General features: G+C 46.4%; 1 protein-coding gene across 2 annotated transcripts in view; it reads right to left on the bottom strand.

Moving 5' to 3' along the window:
• The window catches only part of LOC116821627 (dynein axonemal heavy chain 5-like), a 295723-nt gene extending 286199 nt beyond the window's left edge, over nt 1-9524 (bottom strand). For both annotated transcript variants that reach the window (XM_075062654.1, XM_075062655.1), the window contains exons 1-3: nt 9198-9524; nt 8613-8778; nt 1952-2052 (exon numbers count right to left, since the gene is read on the bottom strand). In XM_075062654.1, the coding sequence (XP_074918755.1) occupies nt 1952-2052; nt 8613-8778 (267 nt within the window). In that variant the 5' untranslated portion in view covers nt 9198-9524. The remainder of the gene's footprint in view (nt 1-1951; nt 2053-8612; nt 8779-9197) is intronic.
• Between the last annotated feature and the right edge of the window lie 6315 nt (nt 9525-15839).

Genomic DNA, 15839 nt, shown 5'->3' with positions numbered 1-15839 from the left:
CTGGACCTAATCCATAGATGCTGAACTCGGGGAATCCAGCTTCCAAACCTCTAAGTGTTTATTTCTCAGCTTTTGGTCCACGCCCATCTCTACTGTCAGCACTGTGAACTACCATTGCAAGAGTGTTACGCAACAGAAACAAACAAACAGCTCCACAGCAAAATCACCATCAGCCTCACTCTCCTCTCTCACTGGAACACGTTTAACTGGGCTTTCGGATGTAGCTCAGAGGAGGACTGTAATAGAAATGGAAAGAAAAAAGCCCATACAGACAAAGGATTTTTAAACAATCTTCAGATCTGTATAATAAGGAGGAAAGCACATGGTGAAGAAGAAATTTTGAAATAAATAGCAAATCTTTATCAGTTTTATAAGAAGAAATATACATCTCATAGAATAATGAAAAGTAAAGATTAATTCCAATGAGCCAGGTCCTCTGGTTTGCAGGGTCCTGCAGCACAAAGCAGTCATACAGCCATTCATCTTAACCACCAACCTGAGCATTTCCTTCATCTGCAGGAAACTGCTTGTGTGGTATGGGGCTGACTTAATTGCTCTTACAACTTCCCTCCTCCCTGTTCCCAGTGCAGGAGGTATGGCTGGGAAAAATGGGACAGTATCCTTATACTCCAGCAATTTCCAGCTAATGGAACAGTTCTTGGGGCACAGGACAGTCAGGTACAAATTATAGCAGCTGTTAGCATGCTCTTAATTACCTCAGAGGTTGGGTTGACCCCCTACCCCTTGGTCACTGAATTGGGGAGCACTAATGTGGCCTAAAGCCACCTTTTCCCCTACACTTTAGTCTTGCACCAGAAAATCTGTCCTGATGTGTCTAAGCTTCCTTTCCTACCTCTCAGAAGCATTTCCCTTACCTCTCTGAGCCCAGGACACAGGAAGAGGAGCTAAATAACTAGTTACTTGGCAGATCTATTCTTATGCCTCTAAGAGACATTTTTCTGATCCACACAGAATTCTTCCATTCATGAGCCATCTCTATTATTAATGTAACAGCTCTCCCAGAAACAGATTTTCTTGTTTTGTATTACAATATGCCCAGGATGAAAGCCAAATGTCATTCAACAAGAGTCAGAAGACTTACCACTTTAACGTATAATTATTAGTGATAATGGGTAGGTATAACAGGAGTATATAAGTTTAATTTAGAGCAGTTAGTGGTGCCATTCTTAATTAGCGCTCTAGCTAATGTCACTGCAGTAAGAGCTTATCATCTCTTTGATGGATAAAATACTGGAAATTCAGTCCTTCCTTGTCTCTTAATATGGTTATTAGGTGACTAATCAAGCATCATTTTATATATATTATCTGATGTAGGTTTTGCTGTTGTTTTTTTGACAATTCCACTGCTGTAGGATATTTTTAAATTCTTTTCTGAGTGAGGATTGTGACACAGAGAAGCTATACAGCAGATTGACATTTTTATTCAGACCACGAATGGAAGCAGAATGAGGATACACTCCCAGTGTAAGCTTCCTTCACTTTATTTGTGAAGCACTTAGTCAAGTCTTCCTAGGTTATCTTTAACCTATGAAGACAAAGAAAAGAGGAGAACCAGTGTGTGACACTGAAACTACATATAAAAATATGTAAACACAGAAAATAACAAGTCTGCTTCTGCACATGCCATGAGGGCTTCCTAGGAACTGCTGTTCACTGCAATCAACAGAGGCTGAAGGAACTCGGCACCACCCAAAAGGTACTCAGGCCCAGATCCTCAAAGGTATTCAGGTGCCAAACTCCCATTGATTTCAATGAGAATTAAGCACCTAAATATCTTCGAGGATCCAGGCCTTAGCACCTTGCAGGTCTGTACCAAATTTAGCAACTGCATTTTGACAATGAACCCTTCAAGAATGATCTGTAAAGGAAAAGCTTTGATAGTTAAAAGACAAAGTTAGGTGACAAGAGATTTTAAAATGAAATCACTTGCCGAAACAGCAGCAGTTGAAGATGACACTATTATAGCTGATCCTGGCTGAGTAATAGTCTTCTTAAAGGCGCCTCTACGCCTGTGGCCCTTTCCTTCACCATCTAGGATAAAGAAATGGCAAGCTATAGTTATTCATATTAACAGGCTGTATATGCAATACAGTGCATCTTTAACACCAACAATCACACGTGATGATAGGAAAGTTGCTATAAAGCATCTATCTTTGAAAAGGAACCAAGGAAAATTCTGGGAATTATAGATCAGCGAGCCCTTCCTTGGTGCAAGTGAAACTGAGTATCTATTTAACAACAGAATAGTACCACATGCACAATCATTTTGGGGATTTTTTTGTTACCTGTTAATTGAAAAAAATTGTAACACTGCGAGCATAAATTAAACAAATACATGCATATGTATTTGACAGGATGAATCCAAATCTTTCCCTGAACTAATCCATAGTGCCACTACTCTCTCAAGACCTACCTCTGCCACAGTGTCTCTAAGAAATCAATGCCTTTGGGCTTGATTTTGCTACCCTTACTCAAATTGTACCTTACCCTGTGAGCAGTACTTTTAATTTGGAGTGCAGCACTCCTCAAGGAAAGTAATGATTACAGGGGGAGGGATAGCTCAGTGGTTTGATCATTGGCCTGTTAAACCCAGGGTTGTGAACTCAATCCTTGAGGGGGCCATTTAGGGATTTGAGGCAAAAATCTGTCTGGGGATTGGTCCTGCTTTGAGCAAGAGGTTAGACTAAATGATCTTCTGAGGTCCCTTCCAACCTTGATATTCTATGAATTAGACTATTCATAATTATTAGAAGAAAATTGTAAATGTATGTATTTAATTGTAACAGTCTCCCACTATCCTTTGTATGTCACTTGTCTTGCAAGCTGTCAAGGCATGATTCCCCCACTCTGAACCTTAGCGTCCAAAAGATGACCTGCATGAACCCCTCTAAGCTTAACTACTAGCTTAGAAATGATAGAGCTGCCACCACCCAAAAATATAGTGTTTTGGGACACTTTCTGGCCCCCAAACCCTTCCCTGGGGACCCCAAGACCCAAACTCCTTGGATATCAAAACAAAGGGAAATAAACCATTCCCTTCCTTTCTTCCTCCCAGATTCTCCCCTCTCTGGGTTACACTGGGAGATCACTGTGATTTAAACTCCTTGAATCTTAAAACAGAGAGGAAATTCACCTTCCTCCCCTTCTCTCCCCCTCCCAGACCCTCCCTGAGAGAGAGACAGTGATCCTAACACAGAGAGAAATCAGGCTTTTCCTCCCCCCCTCTCTCCTTTCTTCCACAAATTCCCTGGTGAGGCCAGAACCCGTCCCCTGGGGTCTCAACACAAGAATAAAAAAACACATCAGGTTCTTAAAAGGAAAAGCTTTAATTAAGAAAAGAAAGAAAAGAAAATTATCTCTGTAAAATCATGGAAAAATGTTTACAGGGTCTTTTCCAGCGTTAAGACACTAGAGAGAAGACTCCCCCGCCCTCAAGCACAAAGTACCAGTTGCGCAAACAGAGATACAGATCCTTCTCATCAAAAAACACATTTGCAAATAAAGAAACGAGACATGAATCTAATCCATCTCTCTGCCTATTACTTACTAATTGAATAGAAAGAGACTTTTTAGAAGATTGGAGACGTCTGTAATACAATGTCTCGTCCCTGCCCAGGACCCCAGAGAGAACAAAGAAAACCCAAAAGCACAGAACAAGCTTCCCTCCACCAAGATTTTGAAAGTATCTTGTCTCGCTGATTGGTGCCTCTGGTTCAGAGTGTTCGCAGTTTACTGAGGCTAGGTTTAACCCTTTACAGGTAAAAGAGACATTAACCTTACGCATGCGGTTAATGAACACAAGCTCAATTGAGGGAGGATTGTGTCTTCATCGTACGTTTGTATATGAATCAACGAAGCAATGATAGCCATGGTCCTGACTGGGTGCTCTTGATGCTATCTTATAATATCAATATTAAATATATAAAATCCACTTTTCGGTCATAATTTTTAATATCTATATATCTTTCTTATATATATATCTCCAGGATACTGGATCCTGAAGTGGTCTGCATTGTGTACAGGAACATCTGCAGTAGCGTATGGGCTAGACCCTCCCAAGACGCAAGATGGAGATTCCAGCAGAAGGTTTGTGGAGAATAGCAAGGGCTAAGATTCTGGTGGGCTTCCAAGATCCAAGACGGACAGACAGGTAACTGGCCAATTCAACCAGACATCGTGGTAATAGACAAGGAGCAAAAGAACAGCGGTGGTGATAGAATATAAGCAGTGCCAAGTGACAGCAACATCAGGAAGAAAGGAATATGAGAAGCTGGAGAAGTACCAGCAGCTGAAAAGAGGAACTAAAGAGGATGTGGAAAGGTGAAGGCCAAAGTGGTCCCAGTGTGGTAGGACTCGGGGCTGTGAACCCTAAGCTGGGGTGAGTGGGCTCACAGATCCCAGAACATCAGAGCTATCTGTCCAGAAGATGTGCAGTGCTAGGAACAGCTAAGATACTGCGCAGAACCCTCAAACTCCCAGGCCTCTGGCAGAGGACCCGAGGTTGAGGAAGACACATACCACCCATAGGGGTGAGAGGGGAATTTTTTTTCTCCAGGATACTGAAATATATGAAGTATGTGCTATCTAGAGCAAGTTGGAATATGGTCTTTTTTCCCATGGAAAATTTTGACGAAAAATTAAAATTTAAAAATTTCAGTCAAAAACTTTTAAAATTCTGGCTGAAAACCTAACATCATCAGCCAAAAGCTTGCAGCTGAAGATAAACATTTTTTATTCAAAACACTTACACGGTGCCTCATGGGAGTTGCAGTTTAGTTGAAAAACCCAATCTTCTGTTTCAGTTTTGCCAGCCACCAAAAATTTTGACCAGCCCTAGAGCTAGCTCTAAAAAGCATACATCGATGCTCCATCAATATTCTATATCACTGGTGTGAAAGAATCCTATGCTGTGTGATTCCAGATAAATAACACAGACAAACTAAAATTGTGCTCCTCCACAAATTAAAAGTACTCTGTGAACTTGATTTTTTTTTAAGTTGACTAATTTTTTAAAAATTCCAGTTTCTGGATAGAGCATCCTTTATTGTCCTGAATGGGCTTTCTATCTCTTATATTAAAAAGATGTTTTTCCTGCTCCCTTGTTGATGTAATATTCCCATATATGAGGTTGTTTAAGTGCATTTCCTTTAAACACAATTATTAAAAATAAAGGAAATCACCTGGTAAACCAGTATCAACATCCATTTACATGCCTTACCACACAAACACACACAGACTCTTCAGCCACACAACAAAGTTGATTTCCTTTCCAAACCATAATTATCCACAATGCAAATCCTTTTCCTCACAGTCACACTAACACACAAAGTTAACATGATAAATTAACAATATCCTGGACAGACCTTACTGAATTGAGTTTAATACTTTGAGGGTCCATACTATTCAAAATGTAATTGTTCAAGTGTTGTTGTGAGATAATATGTAACTGCTCTAGGATGGTGTCTGCAAAAGTAATTCTTTCAGTTATCAGTCCTTTCGAACCACCATCCTAGAGAGGTTCACATATATTGTTCAGACTGGATTCTCCTGGGACCAACAGACAAAGAGCGGATTTCTGGATAAGAAACCTGGTTTTAAACAGCCTTAAACCTTTTGATCTGATCCAGCAAATGGACAAGATCTCCATTCTACAGCACGGGGGAGGGGATTCGTAGGGAACGGTTGGAAAGACTGACACTCTGACCAGAGCCTTTGGGCGGGGGGAGGAGGGTGATCTCTGGTAAGCTTATTAGCATGGGTATGGGTTCTTTTATTGTTTTAATGTATTTTCTCTGTAGTGGTTTTACCTTAAGAATAAAATATGCTTGCTTAGGAAAAGTTGTGTGATAACTTATAACTAAGAGCAGTCACGCTGTGTTCTGTCACTGAAGCGGGAGGCAAACAGGCCTGCTTAGGCAGACTCTTCTTTTCTGGGAATAACACAGTGAAGACAAGGAACTGTTCAACCTAGAGACACTCTGATCAGGAGAGACAGGGACACAGGATTCAACCCAAGAAAGCAATGGCTCGGGAAGCCTGAGAGTGGGTGCCTTTGCTGGACCACTGAGGGGAAATACACTTGCAGATGCCCTGAGCTTGTGTGTGACTGTGAAGAACTGGGTGCATGCATGGTAGGTGGCTGTATGTTGGAATATACAGGGAGTTTGTTGTGGAATGGAAGAGTCTGTGAGTGTGTCTGGCTATTAGGACGTTTGGATGTTGAGGTCCTGATTCAGCACTATATTGTCATGCTAGATGTTGGGAGGGTCCCAGCAAACATGTCTGATCAATCAAACTACAGTGAAGCTGATGGTCATGCTAGTCACCTTCCGGTCAGGTGAATGAGGGATCGATTAAATGCCCCTTCATCTAGTGATAGCTAAAACAATGAACGCCATGGCCCAAGGACAAAAGTGAATGCAAACTCAGGGGCCAGGGGTTGATATGGTTGCTGCCGTCCATCAGGGCATGTGTAAACAATGAACCAGAGAGCAGACACAAAGCAAAGAAAAAGCAGGAGAAATTCTGGTAGGGTGGCTTTTTGGGCAGAGTGGAAGCTGGAAAGGTAGGCTTGGAGTTCTCCTAATGGAAACAAGCAGCTATGGGTAGCGTGTGAATCGCCAGGTGGGGAAGGCTAGGCCTCAGCCACACCCCTTCCACCTGAGGCCCCGCCCTTCCATACCCCCCTCCACCGGAGCCCAGAGTCCCTCCATCAGAGCCGCCAGTCCCCACCCAGCTTAGCTCCCTCCCCAGCACCGGGAGGCTGGCAGTGCCGCCGCAGCTCCCCCTGCCCTAGAGCACTGGGAGGGCAGGCAGCGTGGCTGCAGCCCTCCAGCCCTGCAGCAAAGGGAGAGCAGGTGGCATGGCCACAACCCCCACCCAGCCCCAGAGAGCCAGGAGGGTGGGCAGCACGGCCGCAACCCTCCCCAGCCCTGGAGCACTAGAAGGGTGCGTGGTGCAGCCCAAGCCGGGGCCACCCCAGAGGGAAACTGGACTCCAGCCACAAGCGGGAAGCAGGCAGAAAGGAGGCTGGGGACAGAGCACTGGTGGGGCCACGCCTCAATATCTGGGGAGGCACAGCCTCCCCCACCCTATGATACCCGCCACCCATGCAAGCTGTAACGTCCAGAATACCTGTTAACTGCTCAGGCCAAAGGAGCAACAGTAATAAGGTCACAGTCCTGCAAAGTGCTCAGAACTCTAGCCCTGATCCAGCAAAACACTCCAGAAAGTGCTTACCTTTTAGTGTATGAGGAATCCCAAAGAAGACAATGGATTTACTCAGATGCTTAAAGCTAAGCACATGAGTAAGTGCATTGCTGGATCAGGGCTGATGACCTCTGAGTTCAGGACAGGTTGTTATACGTATCAATGCTAGTTTGTTGATTTCCTTTGTGGACTATGGACTAAACTCTCCCAGGCAAGGGAGGCTGAGACTGAAATGTTCTGACTCTGCTTCCAAACTGTGGAGGAACATTAGGAAAACTGCACCCCAGCTGCAATGCCTGGGGAGAAAAGGACTGTTTTGGTGTGAAGGTTTTTGTTTCAAATTTTGAGATGCTTCACAGCCAGTCAGGGCAGAGCAAGATGGAAATAATTAAAAAGGGCTATGCTTCTATAGCAATATTAATAATATCCATTAAAGAACCAACTAATATCTCCTAAATACATTTTAAAATTAAGCTGGAAACCCGTTAGACCCTGGAATTTCACCACTTTTCATACTTGCTATTGCCTCTAAAACTTCTCTGTTATTTCTTCATCTAAATTTTCATTATCAATCTCACATATTTTTGGCAAGCCTCCTACTTCCAGTTAGGTTTTAATAACTTCAGCATATGGAATAACTGGAATATGAAAGTTACTATGATTACAATGGAAAACACACATATTTCACTAGGATGTGCAACTTCCTCTTCCTGATGATTTTAACTGGTGAGATTACTTTTGAACCCCTTCAAGTTCATGGACCAACAACTTGTCACATTTATTTTCTCTCTCATAGAAATTCTGTTCTGTATACCTGAGAGGTTTTCAGTAATGTTTATCATCAGCATATTCAATTTCCGTATAGTATTAGTTATCTGTCAACATTTTTTTCTAAACTGTAGTTCTATGAATCTGTTGCTACCTATTTTTGTTGAGCTCTTTCCTCTTTTGCTCTAGTTATAACTCCAAAACATTGCTTTTCCTGTCTCCTAAAGAAGCCCTCGCCTTATTGTCTTTATCATTTAATTGAAAGTACTGAACAATGTTGTCACAGATCCACAGATTGGTGCTATGGCCCCAGTTTTGGAACGGTCTCTGGGAGGACCCCTTCAGGGTGCCAGACTCCCTAGAGGTCTCACTCTTTCTCCGCGATAAGCCATGCAACCTCACCGCCTTGTTAGGCTGGACATCTGGGCCTTCAGCACACCGTGAGGTTTATGATTCTGAGCCTTTGTTAATCTAGGCCCTACCTTCCCTACAGGTGCAGGGGCCTGTTTTAAAGTGAAAAATTCTACTGAATAGTGAGTTGATTTTTATGTTCCTAGAAAACCATTTCCCAGATAGTGTCAATATAAAGCGTTTCCCATTATTTCTTCCCTTACCTTTGTTGATAGTGATGAGAGGCGGACTGAGCTCGGCGTCAGGCTTGGAGACAGTTAAGGCCTCTCTTGGCTCTTGGTCTGCTTCTTGCTGTGCAGGTTCAGGGGTAGCAGGGCTGAGCTCACCTCCCTCCCCTGATTCAGCCACACATCCCCCTGCCGCCTCCATCTGCAGCAGCACACAAAGTAACCTAAGACAATGAGATAGAAGATGACTGACAGCTGGACAGTGACGTTCACAAACTGTCCTTGTAACATTAAAAGAAAGGTGCACATTTATTACACCTTCAAGTTTTTTTTCCCATTTATAGCATCCACCACTACAGAACAGGGGACTTTTGACTAGCAGTACACAAAACCGCTGATCCAATTGCTTCCCATCTCAGGATTTAGCAAATTCAGTTAAAATGGGACTTAGCTCTAAACTACTCACAGCTTTAGTTTTGCAAAACTACCCCAGCTGGTGGTTTGCAAAACAATAAAAGCCCCTCTCTATTTGTCCTTAATGCAACTATCCTGAGAGTTTTTATGATTGTCTCTGTCATTATCCCTTGCTCAGATTTGCAATTATTGGAGTTAGAAACTCACCCTTTTGGGGAGAGCGTAAGCTCCTACTGTAAACTCTGTTGCAGGTCCTGCAGAGAAGCCTGGGGCACAAGGAACTGGGAGACTTGCTTACTCTCTCAGCAGGTTTTTGAGTTTGCTGTCTTCCTGGGCACTCTGAATTCCTCTGCTGCTACCGCAATTCTTGCAAATCCAGCAAAAAACTCCAGAGCCCTAGAGACACCTCATCTCTCCCTATTCCCCACTTTGCCTGCTGAGGGTTTCATTTCATTATTGCCCATCAGTCTTTTTTATGTAATTTAATTTTCTCCCTAAGAGAAGGGAAACCTCCAAACAAACAGCTCCCTTGAGCCTCCCCACTTGCTAATGTGCTGTTGCTATGGAGCACACGTACACACAGTGTAATTGTACACTGACTCATGGGAGGGCATAGTTAGCTGTATCCCAGCAATGAAGTGTTTCTTCTTAAAAACAACCTCCCAGGGAGCTGGAAATTCTTTGTATTTTCTTCAGGTTCCATTATGCAATTGCCTGTGCTCTGTACTATGTGAAAGTTACTACACCCATTTCAGAAAAAAGATTTAGTAATTACTTTCAGTTGGCATTTCTTCATCTCTCTCTGCTGGGGCAAGGCTATTTAGAGATGAATATGAAATACATTCTATTGCTTCCTATTTGTGTTGCTGTTGTAACTGACAATATCTGACTTTTGTAATTTGTTTTAAATGTAAACCATAAGTAAACATCTGCCCCACAGCACATTGGGCAGTGTCCTTTGCCTCAGTTACCCACCTCTGGTGTGAAAGTCCAATGGACAGATGTCCCTTTAACATGCCACTCCCCTTTCCCTCCACTGCACTCCTCTCACAGTTGGTTGTCTGTGTCACGCTGTCCATAATGGCTTACAAGCAAGAATACCAATCTCAGGGCAGACTGTTAAGAAGCAGGGTAGACACCCCAAACCGATGATGTGTTCTAAAATTAGATTCACCAAGGCAGTAAGAAAAGTGAACTCCTGGATCACTATAACAAGCTTACCATGGAGTCTCACAGACAATCCCCTTAGACCGGTGATTTTCAAACTTTTTTTCTGGTGACCCAGTTGAAGAAAACTGTTGATGCCCATGACCCAACAGAGCTGAGGATGAGGGGCTTGGGATGTGGGAGGGGCTTAGGGCTGGGGCAGAGGGTTGGGGTGCGGGAGTGAGGGCTGCGGGTTGGGGGCTCTGGGGCTGAGATGAGAGGCTTGGGGTGCAGGAAGGGGTTCCAGGTTTAAGGAGGGCTCAGGGATGGGACGGGGAATTGGGGCACAGGGTTGGGGTGCAGACTTACCTCTGGCAGCTACCGTGGACCATGATGCGCCCTGGAAGTGACCAGCAGCAGGTCTGGCTCCTAGGTGGAGGCACACAAGCAGCTTTGCGTGACACTCGCCCACAGGCACTGTTCCCCGTCCCAAGGGGAGTGCGGAGCCGGTGCTTGAGGCAGGCACAGTGCATGGAGCCTTACGGCCCCACTGCTGGCCGCTTCTGGAGCACAGCGCGGTGTCAAAACAGGTAGGCACTACCTGCCTTAGCTGGGCAGCACCACCGATGGGACTTTTAATGTCTCGGTTGCCGGTGCTGATCAGAGCGACCCAGTGCCTGACATGCCGCAACCCAGTACTGGGTCATAACCTGAAGTCTGAAAAATGCTGCCTTAGACTGTCCAGTATATCGTGCGACCCAGACAAACCGTACTTAGTGATAAACGGTCACTCACACCAAAATTCATACAATATTCAAGTTGCTTCTAGTCCCAAGAGACCAGTCACTTACCCAAAGATCAATTGGTACCCTAGATCTTACACCAAAGACAATGCCCATAGCCAAACCTGTAATAAACTATATAAAGGTTTATTAACTAGAGAAAGGAAATAAGAGTTATTTACAGGTTAAAGCAAGCAAACATATATGCACAAATGAGATATCTAAATTGCAAGAGTGACAGAGTTGTCATGATCTGTCATTTCAAAGCGGACCCAGGGGTAACCCCTGGGGATCTCTGCTTCAGTGTAGAGTCTCTGGCCTTGTCAGAATTTAAACAATGAAGAGAGATGGAAAATTTTCCTGTCACTTTGTTTTATTTCCTTCATTCAGCTTCCAAATCCACAGGGCATACTTCCTTTCACATAGCATTTCCAGGGTGTGATATGGCTATTAACCAATCCTTTGTATTGCGATGTTCCTTAATGGCCAATCTGATTTTGATAGTCCTTCTGAATGGGCAGAAGAGACAATTCCCATGCCTGAGTTCACAAGTTCAGAGCAAACATTTTCAAAGTTATAAAACAAAATTTACATATTTTCTTACAGCATGGAATACTGACATTACAAGTGAGATTAACGCAGGAAGCAATTTACAAGCATTTCATAGCATCTAAACACATCATACATTCTTATAATATATTAACTTATTTTGAGCAAAACTAACTTGGTCTCCAGCTATGAGTTTGTTAGTTCTTAGCTAATGCCTGCAGCCTGGGAAAGAGCTAGCACCTGGTTTGTCAGCATCACAGTTTGAGGTCACAGAAATCCCAGAATTCAGTGGTGCATTTACATGGGTTCACTTCTCACCCCTGAAAACATCGGGGAGGCACTGAGCAATGCCTCTACCACTGTCGCTGCCAGCGGCCACTGCCACTGTTGGCCACTGGCTGACGCCTCTGCCACTGCTCAGCACTGCTGCTCTCTCTGCTGCCGTTTGCCGCTCTCTCTGCCACCACGTGCCACTGCTTACTGCCACCTCTGCAATGCCGAGTTCTGAGGTTCTGCCACTTAGCCCAGTTCTTAGTGATTTCAGCTTGATTTCACTGGGTAGTGAGGAATGTCACTGCTACTCCAGCCTCTGCACCGTCTCTCACTGCAACACTGCCCTGTGTAGTTTGAGCCAGGGGTTCTGAAAGCATAAACCCTGAACATTTTTTAAAAATTTAACAAGTTTCTAGGTGGATTGTGTTTTTTTTGCCCAGAGCTAGAATCATAAAGTCATAGAATTGGAAGGGACATCGAGAGGTCATCTAGTCCAGTCCCCTGCACTCATATTACAAATCATATTATTGATGTGATGCAAGTGAAAATGGTCTACGTCTGTTGAGTTTTGCCCAAGGTAGTGCATGGCACACACTAAATCTTTGGGGGACCCAAATTGAGAACAGTATTTAAGAAAATGTACATTTTTACACTGCCCATGCACAAGTACAGAAAAATGGCTAGAATGTTTCCATCCCGGCCATTTTATGCACTTTAAACTCAACTCTTGTAAGTGCTCGAAAATCCAAACAGTTACTCAGATTGCTTTAAATTTGGTTTCCCTCTTGGAAGCATGAGGCAGTCCAAATGTGCAGTCATCTGACCAAGGGGTTCCAGGCCATCCCCAAAAAACTGTTCGCTTCTGCTTCCTTGTATTGTTAAACTGAGATTAATGACTAGATGAATCACAGACTTCTTGACTGTGAATCATAGAATCATAGACTTTAAGGTCAGAAGGGATCATTATGATCATCTAGTCTGACCTCCTCCGCAATGCAGGTCACAGAATTTCACCCACCCACTCCTGTATCAAACCTGTGCCTGAGCCACTGAAGTCCTCAAATCACAGTTTAAAGACTTCAAGGTGCAGAGAACCTTCCAGCAAGTGACCCACACTGCAGAAGAAGGCGAAAAACCCCCAGGGCTTCTGCCAATCTTCCCTGGCCAAAAATTCCTTCCCAACCCCAAATATGGCGATCAGCTAAACCCTGAGCATGTGGGCAAGACTCACCAGCCAGACACCCAGGAAAGAATTCTCTATAATAACTCAGATCCCACTCCATCTAGCATCCCATCACAAGCCATTGGGCATATTTACTGCTAGTAGTCAAAGATCAATTAATTGCCAAAACTAGGCTATCCCATCATACCATCCCCTCCATAAACTTATCAAGCTTACCCTTCAATTAACACAACTAAGGATAAGTTCATCATAAGCCCCCCCTAAGACATAAGAAATATTGAACTCAGTGACTGGAGGTTGCTGCAATTTGTAAGTCATGGTGGCAATTTCATTTTTGGGGGAACATAATCAAAAGTATTTTCTAGGAAAAAAATAAGATGTGAATGCTTCTCATGGGAGAAATATTGGAGATGGAGAAGTGGGGGAAAGCGAGAAAAGGGTTTGGGGCTGCAATGGCGTTTTGGGGATGGATGGTAGGCAAGTGAGAGAGATTGGGGGCTCGGGTGAAGGTGACATGGGATCCCCAAGCTCTGTCAGTGCATCCTAACCCCCTAAACCTCCCATTTCTACCAGTGGACCTCATCCTTCCTGCACCCCAACCAACTTGCAGCGCCAGCCCTGCCAGTGCACCCCAACCACCGTGCCCACCAGCATTACAAGTGCACTCAATGCCCTGATCCCAACCTTCCTGTACCTCCCAGCTCTATCAGTGCACCCCAATGTCCTTGCACCATGATCTCTGCCAGAGCAACACATCCAATCCTGCATCCCATACTCTGCCAGCACATCTCACCCAATCCTGCATCCCATGGGTGGTGCATGAACCCCCCCAGTTTGGGGAGGCTAGCCCCCAGCCTTATCCCTTCTGCCCAAGACCCTTCCTCTTCCCTCTCCCACTGGCGCCCCAAGCCCCCTACCATGCCTGGAGGCACCCTGCCCCAGTCACCCCAAGTCATGGCCCGTGGGTACTCCCCAGTCCTGGCCTGCCAGCTGCCCGAACCCAGTCCTAGCTCGAGAGGCCCCAGCCCCAGAGCATCGGGCAGCCCAAGCGCCAGGTGGTAGGGTTGCCAACTTTCTAATTGCACAAAACCAAATACCCTTGCCCCACCTCTCTCCGAGGTCCCACACCCACTCATTCCATCCCCCCTCCCTCAATCACTTTCACCAGGCTGGGGCAGGGGGTTGGGGTATGGAAGGGGGTGAGGGCTCCGGCTGGGGGGGTAAGCTCCGGGGTGTAGGTTGAGGTGAGGGCTCCAGGGTGGGGCCAGAAATGAGGCGTTCAGGGTGCAGAAGGGGGCTCCTGGCTGGGGATTGGGGTGCAGGGGAGGTAAGGGCTCTGGGTGGGGGTGCTGGTTCTGGGGTGGTACCAAAAATGAGGGGATCGGGATGCAAAAGGGGGCTCCAGGCTGGGGCCAAGGGGTTCAGAGTGCAGGAGGGGGTGCAGGCTCTGGGAAGGAGTTAGGGTGTTGGGGGGGGCTCAGGGCTGGGGCAGGGGGGTGGAGTGCAGGAGGGGATTTGGGGTGTGGGCTCTGGCCAGGAAGGGCTTACCTCAGGCGGCTCCCAGAAACAGCCAGCATGTCTGGCTCCTTGGCGGAAGGACCTGGGGACTGTGTGTGTTGTCTGCAGCCGCAGGCATCACCACCTCAGCTCCCACTTGCCGTAGTTCCCAGCCAATGGAAGCTGCGAAGCAAGCGCTCAGGGCAGGAGTAGTGTGCAGAGTCCCCGTAGCTGCCCCTGTATCTAGGAGCCGGACATGCTGGCCACTTCTGGGAGCCATGCAGCGCCAGGGCAGACAGGGAGCCTGCCTTAGCCCTGCTGCGCCGCTGACTGAACTTTAAGCGGCCCAGAGCCACCACAGTCCCTTTTCTACTGGGTGTTCCGGTCGAAAACCAGACACCTGGCAACCCCACTGGGCAACCCCAGTCCCAGAGCACTGGGTGGCCCCAGTCCTGGCAGGCCTGCACCAACCGCTTCGGGGAGCGACTGAGCAAGGGCGGAAAGAGGAGTAGCCTGGACTGGGGCCAAGTGGAAGAGCAGGATGCATGAGGTGAAGTGAAGTGTGGGCAAGGCCTGGCTGCTAGGGGAAGCTTAGTCTCCCCTGGCCTATGATACCCACCACCTATACTGCACCCCCAGCTCTGCCAGTGCACCTTATCCAATCCTGCATCCCCAGCTCTGCCAGTGCATTCTGAACCCAGGGACATCCTCACCCATATGCAAAGTACACATATGGGCACCAGGAAACTTGGGGCACCAAATTTTCTGGTGCCCTGCGCAGCTGCATGCTGTTCCAACCCCCCACCCCCGCCCATTCCCACACCTGCTCCACCCCAGCCTTGCCCCCACTCCACCCCTTCCCAAAACCTTCGCCCCCACCCCGCCTCTTCCCACCCCTGAGGACTGTAGCAAGGCCGGGCCTGCACTCACCTGCGGCAGGAAGTGCAGGGACCTGGTTGCAGCCCCCAGGGCCAGCTCTAGGTTTTTTGCCACCCCAAGCCAAAAAAAAAAAACAACCTCCGTGAGCGCAACTGCCGAAGGGAAAAACAAAAAAAAAGGTGGCCGGAATGCCACCCTTAAAATTGTGCCACCCCAACCATGTGCTTGGTTTGTTGGCGTCTAGAGTCAGTCCTGGCAGCCATGCCCCTAGTAAGTGCTGGGGGGTGGTTCCCCCATGCCCACAAGCCAGCCCCCCCATGGAGGCCTGGGCCCCTTCCCATGGGGGGGGGGCGGGGCTGCATAGAGCCCCAGAATAGCTAGGGACAGCCCTGCCTGTACCACCAGCTGTGTCAGTGCACCTCACCCAATCCTGCATCCCAACCTCTGCCAATGCACTCTAATCCCCTCGTGCCCGCCGTCTCTGCCAGTGCACCCCAACCCTCCGGCATCCAACAGCTCTTCCAGTGAGGAAGACAGGTG

Source organism: Chelonoidis abingdonii, chromosome 2, assembly GCF_003597395.2.
Source record: "Chelonoidis abingdonii isolate Lonesome George chromosome 2, CheloAbing_2.0, whole genome shotgun sequence".
NCBI lineage: Eukaryota > Metazoa > Chordata > Testudines > Testudinidae > Chelonoidis > Chelonoidis abingdonii.
Note: the sequence above shows the minus strand (reverse complement) of the source record. Positions and strands in the feature narration are given on the sequence as shown.